The sequence below is a fragment of the Canis lupus genome, chromosome 35, assembly GCF_003254725.2.
Source record: "Canis lupus dingo isolate Sandy chromosome 35, ASM325472v2, whole genome shotgun sequence".
NCBI lineage: Eukaryota > Metazoa > Chordata > Mammalia > Carnivora > Canidae > Canis > Canis lupus.
Genome location: NC_064277.1, coordinates 26,527,932 through 26,537,902, shown reverse-complemented (window position 1 = coordinate 26,537,902; position 9,971 = coordinate 26,527,932). Strand labels below are relative to the sequence as shown.

The 9,971-nt window shown below is 53.1% G+C and overlaps 2 protein-coding genes across 7 annotated transcripts; one reads left to right on the top strand and one right to left on the bottom strand.

Annotated features, from left to right (window-relative positions):
* Window positions 1-848: 848 nt before the first annotated feature.
* POLR1H (RNA polymerase I subunit H) lies at window positions 849-3,881 on the bottom strand. The gene is made up of 5 exons (XM_025470943.3): window positions 3,491-3,881; window positions 3,306-3,406; window positions 2,898-3,007; window positions 1,770-1,838; window positions 849-1,199 (listed from the first exon to the last, which is right to left on the bottom strand). Exons 1-4 carry the CDS (start codon window positions 3,879-3,881, stop codon window positions 1,814-1,816), a joined length of 627 nt encoding a protein of 208 aa, XP_025326728.1. The 3' UTR covers window positions 849-1,199; window positions 1,770-1,813.
* Window positions 3,882-3,952: 71 nt separating this feature from the next.
* LOC112674482 (putative uncharacterized protein ZNRD1-AS1) lies at window positions 3,953-7,623 on the top strand. 6 transcript variants are annotated; one of them, XR_003145433.3, is made up of 3 exons: window positions 3,953-4,087; window positions 6,270-6,345; window positions 6,835-7,623. XR_003145433.3 is itself a non-coding variant. In XM_025470940.3 (3 exons), the coding sequence occupies exons 1-3, from the start codon at window positions 4,831-4,833 to the stop codon at window positions 7,576-7,578; spliced, it is 900 nt and encodes a 299-aa protein (XP_025326725.1). In that variant the 5' UTR covers window positions 4,311-4,830; the 3' UTR covers window positions 7,579-7,623. The 6 variants fall into 6 exon arrangements, 4 of the variants coding, with proteins under 4 accessions (XP_025326725.1, XP_025326727.1, XP_025326724.1 ...); XR_003145432.3 differs by lacking the exon at window positions 3,953-4,087 and adding an exon at window positions 4,311-4,998; XM_025470940.3 differs by lacking the exon at window positions 3,953-4,087 and adding an exon at window positions 4,311-4,910.
* Window positions 7,624-9,971: the final 2,348 nt, after the last annotated feature.

Here is a 9,971-nt window from a genome sequence, read left to right as displayed (position 1 = left end):
CGGACGCATGCGCCGCCGGACTAGTTCTCCCGTCACGTGACGGTGAGCAGGTGCCGCAGCCCGCAGAGAAGGCGACGCTGCGGGGAGCGGACGTTGCGCAGGCGCGGCCCGAGACCCGGCAGGAGCGCGGTCCCCGAGGGCCGCGGGGGCGGGGCGCAGGTCCCTGGGCGCAGGGTATGGGATGCGGTTACCCAGGTGCGTGGTGCGGGCGCCGGGACCCCCGCCGCGCGGCGCCTGGTCCCGGACTGGAGCACCGGCCCCGGAGCTCCAGCAGGTGCAAGCGCCAGGTCAGGGCTGGGCTCCCTTAGGCGCCGCCGGGAATCCCCCTCCCCCTCCTCGGCCTCCCGCAGTCCTCTGGGGGCCTCGAGGGTGTAGGAATAACGTGCGGGCTCTGAGATGCTGACGTGAGCGAGGCTGCGGGGCGTGGCGGTGAAATCCGCTACCGAGTGGCCCGCAAGAGCTACCGACAGCAGAGGCCGAGCTGCGGTCCACGGAGCACCTGCCTTTTTGTCGGGCAGAGATGGCCAAAGGGGCCTGGTTGGCAGGTGCGGGTGAGGCCGGGTGCGTGCTGCAGGCATGAGGTTCTGCAGGGAAAGCTTGGGGAGCCTGCACCAGCCGCGGCGGGAGGGGTGAGGGCCGCCGGCGGCGGTGGCATCCGGCAGCAACCGGGGAGGAGACTCTGGACGATGCCTGTTGACAGAAGTGCTCAGGGAAGTCCGCCCTGCCCGTCCCATCAGTTCCCACTACGTCGCCCGGGGCTCAGACACCTCAGGGAAAGTCTCAGAGCTCAGAACACACAAAGGACCGGGCAGTGTGCAAGCCAAGGAATGCAAAAATTGACTCCAAACTAAGTTTGAATGTTTATTGTGGCCGGACTACAAAATTTCGTTCAATGTGATAAAAAGCAAGATACAACTTGTATTCGTAGTAAAGCCCATTTAAAAAAAAAAAAAAAGTATCTCTCTGAAGTAGGATTCCTTGTCATTTTTTACTCTACCTTTCCATATATGAATTTATCACAATGAATATACATTTATGTCAACAGCAATAAAAAAATACAATTTTCAAAATGTCCAATGTGTTCAGCATATACTGGTAAACCTTAGTATCAGACTTCTCCTTGTTCCAGCTCACACGTCAGACACATCTGGTTACGTTATCTGCTTATCTCCCAGCATCTGGGCTCCTGCTTTGTTTCCCTAAACTCAGGAACCAAATACATTTAGTCATGGAATACTTGTAATTACTTAAAAAAAAAAAAAAGATTTATTTATTTATGTGAGAGACAGAAATAGAGGCAGAGACATAGGCAGAAGCAGGCTCCCTATAGGGAGCTGGATGTAGGACTCAATCCCAAGACCCGGGAGATCATACCCTGAGGTGAAGGCAGATACTCATCCACTGAGACACCCAGGTGCCCATAATTACTTTTTATATTAGTCTCATTCCTGCCTCCATTTTTTGTCTTTGGTAGTTTCCTTTTTCCCTTTTCCTTCTCATACACTAATTTATACTATATTTTTTGTAGCTGATATACTTACTGAAAGAATATATTCTCTGTAAATCCATTTAAATTCCTTTTGGAACAAGACATTATAAATAACAGGTATGTCTGGCTTATATAGAAAAACGTAACCTTGATAAAGAAACTCAACTACAGTAGGTGTACTGTAGGGACAATGGTAATGCCCACATGATAATCTCTGTCTATGGGAGCAAAGCACTGCAACCAGGATAGACAAAGCATCTAAGAACCCAATATCCCTCACCTTTCAAGGAAGAGGGAGAACTGATAAGGTGCCCAGAAAGAAAATCAAGAGTCTTCCTTCTCCTGGAACCTATGGAGAAAGAAAGGACTCATTATATTTAGGCACAGAGGTTTTAGCAGTATAAGACAAACATTCACGTGAAAAATTAAGGAGGGAGTTTTATTTATGACATTGTAGATGACTAGCTCCCCGAAACAATCCTTCAAATTCAAGACAACTAAAAATCCTGGACTAAAAACCTAAAGGACAATGAGATAAAATCTCACACAGATCAAAATGGTTAAAAGTAATAAGTCAGGAAACAACAAATGTTGGCAAGGATGTGGAGAAGTGGGGAACCTTCTTGCACTGTTGCTGGGAATGCAAACTGGTGCAGCCACTCTGGAAAACAGTGTGGAGGTTCCTCAAGAAGTTAAAAATAGAGCTACCCTATGACCGGGCTGGATGAATCTGCACAACCTGCGACTGTTATCTTGGGGTTGAGTTCAAGCCCCACAGTGGATAGAGATTATTTAAAAACAAAATCTTAAAAAAAAAAAAAAATTTATTTACTCATGAGAGACACACAGAGAGAGAGAGAGAGAGAGAGGCACAGACACAGGCAGAGGGAGAAGCAGGCTCCATGAAGGGAGCCTGATGCGGGACTCGATCCCAGGACTCCAGGATCATCATGCTGTGGGCCAAAGGCAGGTGCTAAACCACTGAACCACCCAGGGATCCCGAAAGCTAGGTCTTGATAAGCGTGGTGAAAGTACAGAACACCGAAGACAAGGAGTTCTCAAATGGTTCAGGTCTCTCTGGTTCCTGAAATCACAGGTGATTCTCATAAAAGCAAGAGCACTGGAACAAGCAGCAGGATTCAACACGCAGACCACCCAGAAATACCTGCCTTCTCTCTGTTCTCATTCCTTTCAACAGCTTAAAAGTTTCGCTTCACTGGCTATAAAAAAAACTAACAAAAATGTTCTTTTTCAAAAATAAAAAAAAAAAAAACACAAATGTCCCTGTTACCTGAAAAGAGGACAGGACCAAAGGAAATAACCGGTTCTTGGGTACAAGAGGGAAGTCACAGGACATGTGTGGTTAAGGGCCAGAGGGAGAGGGCAGAGGGCCAGGGAGGGGGCACACCTGCAGCTGGTGCAGGTGTAGAAGACGGTCTGCCCCTCGTCAGCTGAGCGCATCTGTCTGGTGTGGTAGGCCATTCCCTCGTGACCACATCGGGAGCAGCGCCTGTCAACCTGGCAACCAAAGGGGGGGGGGGGTCAGGGAAAGCCAGGATGACCCCTGCTTCCTACAGGAATCTCGTTGCATGCTCTCCCCAGCACCCCTGCTTCAAAGACCTCTGTTTCCCCAGACCTCAGCACTCAACCCTGCAGCCCTTCCCGCTCTCCCTGTGGATCAGTGTTGGCATCACTCACTCACCACGGGTCGCTGGAGGTCGGGCTCCTCCTGCACACCCGTTACCCCAGACTCAGCACTCAACCCTGCATGTCTCCCCGCCTTCCTTGTGGGTCAGTGCTGGGGTCACTCACTCACCACGGGTCCCTGGAGCTCCGGCTCCTCCTGCACCGGCGCGGGCACCGCCGTCCCCACCTGGTTGAACACGATGCGGGTCCTCACCACCTTCCCCTCGAAGTCTGCGGAGCGGTAAGCGCTGGCTGCGGGCACCCCCGGACCCCCCGCCGCCCCCCGCAACCCGGCCGCTCCCGCCCCCTCCTCACCCCGCACGGGGACGCCGAAGCCACAGCGCACACAGGTGACCGCGTCCTGGGCCCCGGGCAGGGGCAGGACGGAGCCGCAGTCCGGACAGAAGTCCAGGTCCGACTGGAATCTGGAGCCGGAGGGCGCGGGGTCCATGGCGCAGAGGGTGCGACGGTGGGCAGCTCCGGCTCCGTCCAGGGACCCCGGCGGCCGCGAACCGAGCCCTCCTCCCTGGACGCGCGAGGCTCCGCGGGAGGACCGGCCGGCGTAGTGCGGTCCTCCAGGGCAGGTGAGAGCACCCGCCGAGCGGAGCGGGCTAGAGCATCCGCCGCGCAGACGCCCATTGGTCGTGACGCCACAATCCCTCGCCCAGACCGCAGTCCGCCGCGCCGGCGCCCTTGGGTGTAACATCACAATCCGGCGCCCCGACCGCTGTCCGCCTCGCCGGCTTCTGTGGGGTTGTGACGTCACAATACGTCGCCCCGACTGCTGTGCGCGGCGCTGGCGCCTTTGGCCGTGACGTCACAATCCGGCGCCCGGCGCCCCGAGAGCCCCAGAGCGGGGGTCGAGCGCCGTGGGAGACGGACGGAGGTGCCGACGCCGGGATAGGAGCTCGGGTAATGGCCGCTGCGCCTCCGGACACTCCATCAGGAAGAAGCGCAGTCCGGGGATACGTATTTTCTGGGACCCAACCTCGGGAGCGTTGCTTGTGGAGATGTTGCTGAGCTTCCCGAACACCGCCGCGCCGCCCCGGAGCCAGTGGGCCCAGCTCCGCCCCGCCGGCCTGACGTGCCCAGGACATGCTCTAGGAGCAGGCGGGCCAGGGAGATGAGGGCGAGGGCCGGGGGCGGGGCGGGGCGGGGCGGGCGGCCCAGGCCCGGGGCTGACTTGGGGGCCGGCCCCCTCCGCCGCGCCCAGCGGGTCACCGGGGAGTGACGAGCACGGTTGCCGTTCCCGAGCGTAAGGCTCACGGTCGCTAGGGAGCCGAGCTGCGGCCGCTCGCCAGTAACCACCGTCTGCGGGGCACGAGGAGTTTCTGAGCCGCTGCCCCCGTGGCTCCCGTCCGCCTGTCCCCGCAGGACGTCGTTCTGTCCGGCTCGAAGGGGGCGGTCTGCCGTTTAGACCGCGAACGTTAAAATTAGCCTGTTAACCTCTTTGACTCTGCTCCCGACTCCGTGACCGTGCAGTGCTGCTCCACGCAGAGTCCAGCGCGATCCCGATGGGCCGGTGTCGTGAGGCCCGGGCCTTTCCAAGTGTCTGTGGAGCTGGGGCGGCACCGTTGGAAAGGATGCTGTGACCTCAAGGGGTACGAAGGACACGGTGGAACCCGCCACGAGAGACCCACACAGGGCCTAGGACTATGGTGTCTGCACCTCCAGGAGGACTCGCTGATGTTTCAGTAAAAACGTGGACATGGCACCTCAGGAGCAAAGGAGAAAGGTGCTCGAATACCAGCGACAAGGGAACCAGAAGATGAGTTCTAAAAACCGTTGCTGAACACAAACCGTGCTGGGTTGTGTTCTGAAAAGTAATAGGACGGTTACCTTTGTTAAATATCAGAATAGGTGTCCACGGACAGATAGGAACATAGGCAGGAAGTCAGTGAGATCCAATAACTGATACCAGGCTCATTCCAGTAACAGACACATCGTATTTGTCAATCTAAATTATAGATTACCTCCCGTTTACAGTCTAAATTTCAGCATGAAAGTGTTACAAATGATACAGGTATCACCATGGAAACCCTGGCTGGTTTTCAAGTGACTTAGGAATAATGTTTAAAAAACGTTGTGTTCAGAAGAAGGGAAAATCACTGTTACGTAGAATAGTCCGGAAAGACTTTACAGAGACTTGGGCTTGATCTGTGGAGGAGAGACCATTGCCAATTATTGAGGACTTACACTGTCTGTCCCAGGCTCTTTAATCTAGTTTATGTTTGTTTTTTATAAGATTGAGAAGCAGACCTTTGTCTCCCACATCCATCTTATAGACCAGGAGACTGACCCATTGTTACTTACCCAGAGCCACACCTCAGAGGTGGTGTGATTAGCGTTCAGACAGCCCTGTCAGGCTTCAAAGCCCACGCTCTTGCCATAAAGAGCCTGAAGGGCACAGAGATGAAATGCCAGGCATCCCCAGGGGCTTCAACACGACCTCACGGTAAACTCACAGTACACTAGGGATGACATATGAAAGGCTGGCAGTCTTCACTTGTGTTGCCGTCAGCCTGACCCACAAGAGAAGAGGGACCACTAACCAGTGCCAAGCCAGGGGACTCAATGGGAATGGTCTCATGGATTTGGGATGAAGGATGACTGGCAGTGTAAGGCAGGGACACAGAGTCAGGGTGACCAGATAAGAAGAGAATTTCAGAACGGAAGGCTGGAAGGCAGAGATGCTATATGTGCTGATAGAGGCAGAGAGGGTCCGGACCCAGAAACTACAGAAGGAGGATGGACTGCGAACCCTGGAGTCAGGAAACCTCTCCGAAGACAGAGCCTGGGAGGCAGAGCGGTCTGATGGAGAGGTGCTGGGGCAGCACAGTAGCAAGGAGCCGCCTATGTCTTCCCGGCCCCAGACTCGGGACTCAGACTGGTTCACGTTGAGTCCTCGGGAGATGTGCGCTTCTACTTTCTGTGAAGGGTTTACGTGCTGGTCCCAGATTCTCCACCGTGGTAGTGCGGTGCTTTCCCATGGAGGAGGCAGACTTCTTGTCAGTCAGTTTGGTTAGGTCAGTGTGTGGGAAGATGTCCTGACGCCTCCCACGCTCTAATCTACCTCTGCTCTCTTATCTTACAGTTTGGCCTGGGCTAAAGCATCACCAGACCCTAGGATTGCCGTAGACCAACAGTCCCCACTGGAGAAAAAACTCCTGGTAAATCATCTTCATGTTGTGCACTTGGGAACTGCTAGGAGAAGTAGCCTTGGGTTTAAAACCCTGTGCAGGTGACCCCTCCCTGGTGGGTATGTTTACCTATATCCATACCTGCAAAACAGTATTCTGTTCAAAATGCCCAACACTAGGTCAGCCTGGGTGGCTCAGCGGTTTAGCACCACCTTGGGCCCAGGGCGTGATCCTGGAGACCCAGGATTGAGTCCCACATCAGGCTCCCTGCATGAAGCCTGCTTCTCCCTCTGCCTGTGCCTGTGCCTCTGCCTCTCTGTGTGTGTGGTTAAATAAATAAAATTAAACAACAAAAAAAAGAAAAATGCCCAACACTACATATTTTAAAACTAGTGGTTGATTTTGGTGACCAGTAATTCAGCTCTGAGAGCTCACAGTTTCACATAGGATTGATGGGAGTAAAAATCACAGTGATTATGCCAAGAAAGCATTATAAAATTCTCTGCCCCACTTTGACAGAACCTAGGTGGTGTGCATAGCACGGCAGCACGGCAGCTGATAACCCAGAAGTACCAGGAGGAATACGAAGCACTGTGCAGGGAGCAGGCTCTGTCTCTCGACTACTGGCTTGCCAAGGCAGAGTCCTATTACAATAAGAGGATAGTGGATATGATGAAAGAACAAGACACAGGCCATGAAAAGAAATTGGAGGGAAGGATGACCCAAAACCTAGAGAAACTGAAGCGGTATTACTTGGTTCCTGACCGGGAGTTGAAGCACATAGAGAGGCACATACACCGCGTGGGGCAGGTCAGAGAGCTCAAGAACAAAGCAGGCCGGCACCTACCACGGCCTAGTGAAACAAAGTTCCCGAGGATCCTGCCAGAAGAGCGTGGTGTCCTGGGCACACAGAGGAGGAAGCAGGTAAGCGAGCGGGAGCAGATACAGATCAAAGATCACCAGCAGCGCATGCTCCAGGGAAGAGAGGTCCTGGAGCAGAGGCTCCAGGAAGGAGTCCTGAGACAAGGCCGGAGCCAGAGGCCCACACGTGACCGGTGTGCAAGAGCCGAGAAAGAAACCAAAGAGTTTGAAAGTGTTACCGTATACCCTCTCTTCCAACCATGCAGTCAGAGTCGGATTAAAGTGAACATTCTCATGGAAAAGAATAGAGAGGAAGCCATTACCATTATAAAACCACATCAAAGAAAATTCTTAACGATGCCGCCCTTTCTGCGAAGCCAAATAGGAAAAATAAAAGACTAGTAAAGTTTCAGTGCGTTTGTAATAAAATCACGTGTCTTAAGTGAACTTTTGTTTGCAGTACTCCTTCTTGTCTCTCCCAGAGTTCATGGATGTTTGTATCTGATTCTGGAGCACCAGTTCTGGATGTGAAGCTGGGCAGAGTGGGTTTTACTTACCTAGTGTTTGCTGGTGCGGAGTCTTGACGTCCAGGGTCCCCACCTGGTCAGTGATGCTGAGCAAGGGATGCTCCACCACTCCCCCTACTCCCAGCCCTGGAAGCTATCACGTGAGATCTCTGTAGGTCCGCCTATTGTCACAGCTTTATGGGGAACTACTGACCAGGCCCTCAGCATATGCTGCAACCCACAGTTTGTGTGAGCAACTGCACCTGAGAGTGTCCTGTGTGTGCCATGTGGCCAGTATGAGGTCCCTGCCCTTGGGTAGCATACATGTGGTGGCCACTCAGGTGCTATGCAAGGGTGACGCCCTACCAGGTCCCACTGAGCCGGAGGGTAGTGACCGCCTAGGTGATGTGCGGGGAGGGATGCCCCACCAGGCCCCGCTGAGCAAGAAGGGCTGTTGTCTCAGTAAGTAGTGACTGCTCAGGTTGGTTCCAGCTCCATGTGTCACTTTCTGTCGCCCATGGAAACAACATCTTTCCAACCCACACTCATAACTCAGGAAACAAATTCCTGCATTGAGTGAGAGTTGTAATCACCAAGCAGAATGAAATGTATTGGTTTCACTTTCAGTACATTGTCTCTCCAGACACCAACACGCAAGGAAGGTGGGCTTGAGAGTCGGTGAGTGGAGCATCAGGAAGGGAAATGAGACCCCTCCTCAAGCTGTGCTGGTCCTGAGGCAGGAGCCCCGCACCAGCAGCTTACTGGTCACCCGACTGCACTGGTGGCAGCATCCACTAGGCTTTTCCTCAGGGGTAAGACTATTGGCTCTCCCCCTGTGCCCTCACCCCCACCTGCTGTGCCTCCCACTCGAGGCTCACCCCATGCAGTCCCTGGCCTCCCACCTCCATGTCCTAGGGGTGGATCCCCTGCCCTGTAACCATGTGTGTTGTCAGAGCATGAGGGGCAGGAGGCCTGGAAACCCAGGTCGATGGGGTAGCGGTACCCCTTTGAGTTGACTGGGACCAAAGAGCAGCCTCATACATAACTGGAGGGGAGCCTGGCCGGCTCAGATGCTGGAGCCTGCAACTCCTGACCTCAGGATCCTGAGTTCGAGCCCCACGTTGGGTATAGAGATGACTTAAAAATAAGCCGATGTTTCCTGCAAGGATTTTCAGGCTGGACACATTGGTGAGGTCAGCAGCCCCATTTCTCCAAATCTAGCATAAACGCAACTGGTGATGGCAAGGCAGTGTCAAGCTCATGTGGCTAAGAATAAAAGTCTGAAGAAGGGCTTAGTTTGGCCCAACCTGATTCCATCATCTCCCTTGCCAACAACTAGCCTTCCATCCCCTGCATGGAGTGTGAGCAATGCTGTAACCACCCCCAGCCTTGAGATTGTGACTCACTCAATGCTTTCCTTTGCTCCTGTATTATTTTTTTCTCTTCAATGTGAAATGAACATACAAATGAAAATGTCTGTGTACAGTTGGAAGAATAGTAACTTGTATGGGTCCCGCTACCTGGCTGAGCTAAAGGCCATGTACTCACCCCTGCGAACCGTCCTGTTCCTCATCCCTCCAGGCGTCACTGTCCTGACCATGTGCGGATCATCATCTTTCTGTAGCACTTGCCATTGATGTATGCATCCCTAAGTGACATAGTTGTGCAACTGCCGATTTATGGATTTATGGACATGAAAACAGACTGCATATAACTTAATCTCCTCTACTCAATATTTTTTAATTCACCATGTTGAGCTGCAACCCATATAGATCATTTTCTTTTTTTTTTTTCCTTTGAAACACTTGATTTGCAGGTTAGCAAGCTCCATTGGGTGTCCTGCAGCCTCACTGGCCGTCCCTCCCCAGGCTCTGGGAGCTGGAGGACTGCCAGCGCACTTGCCCATCAACCTCATGGCCTCGACTTCAGCATTCTCTGTCCCCCAGTCACCCCTGGTCGGTGCACATGTTTCTGGTGCACAAGTGCAAGAGTTTGCCCAGGGCATCTAAGCACGGTACCTTCCTGTGACGAGCCTAGTCCTGGAGCTGCTTAGATTTTCATTGCACTGTAGTCCATACCCACAAGCCTGTAGGGTCCGTTCAAATATTTGTTGAAGGAAAGAGGACATTTGTTGCCTGCTAGAAGCAGAGCTGTGTGTCCAAGAGAACCTGCCCTAAAATACAAAAACAGCTGATAATATACTGCTTCTATCCTGTCCATGCACAAACATAGTCAAGCTCTCTTTGTTATATTTCAGTTGAGATACTAACATATCTTTATTTACTTATT

Coding starts and splice junctions, on each gene's coding strand:
- POLR1H (XM_025470943.3), bottom strand. CDS start 3,881: ATGTTACACCCAAGGGCGCCGGCGCGGCGGACTGCGGTCTGGGCGAGG. Junction 3,407..3,490: donor CTTCGGCGTCCCCGTGCGGG/GTGAGGAGGGGG, acceptor ACCGCTCCGCAG/ACTTCGAGGGGAAGGTGGTG. Junction 3,008..3,305: donor CGGAGCTCCAGGGACCCGTG/GTGAGTGAGTGA, acceptor TTTGGTTGCCAG/GTTGACAGGCGCTGCTCCCG.
- LOC112674482 (XM_025470939.2), top strand. CDS start 5,866: ATGCTATATGTGCTGATAGAGGCAGAGAGGGTCCGGACCCAGAAACTA. Junction 6,090..6,269: donor ACGTTGAGTCCTCGGGAGAT/GTGCGCTTCTAC, acceptor CTTATCTTACAG/TTTGGCCTGGGCTAAAGCAT. Junction 6,346..6,834: donor CACTGGAGAAAAAACTCCTG/GTAAATCATCTT, acceptor CCACTTTGACAG/AACCTAGGTGGTGTGCATAG.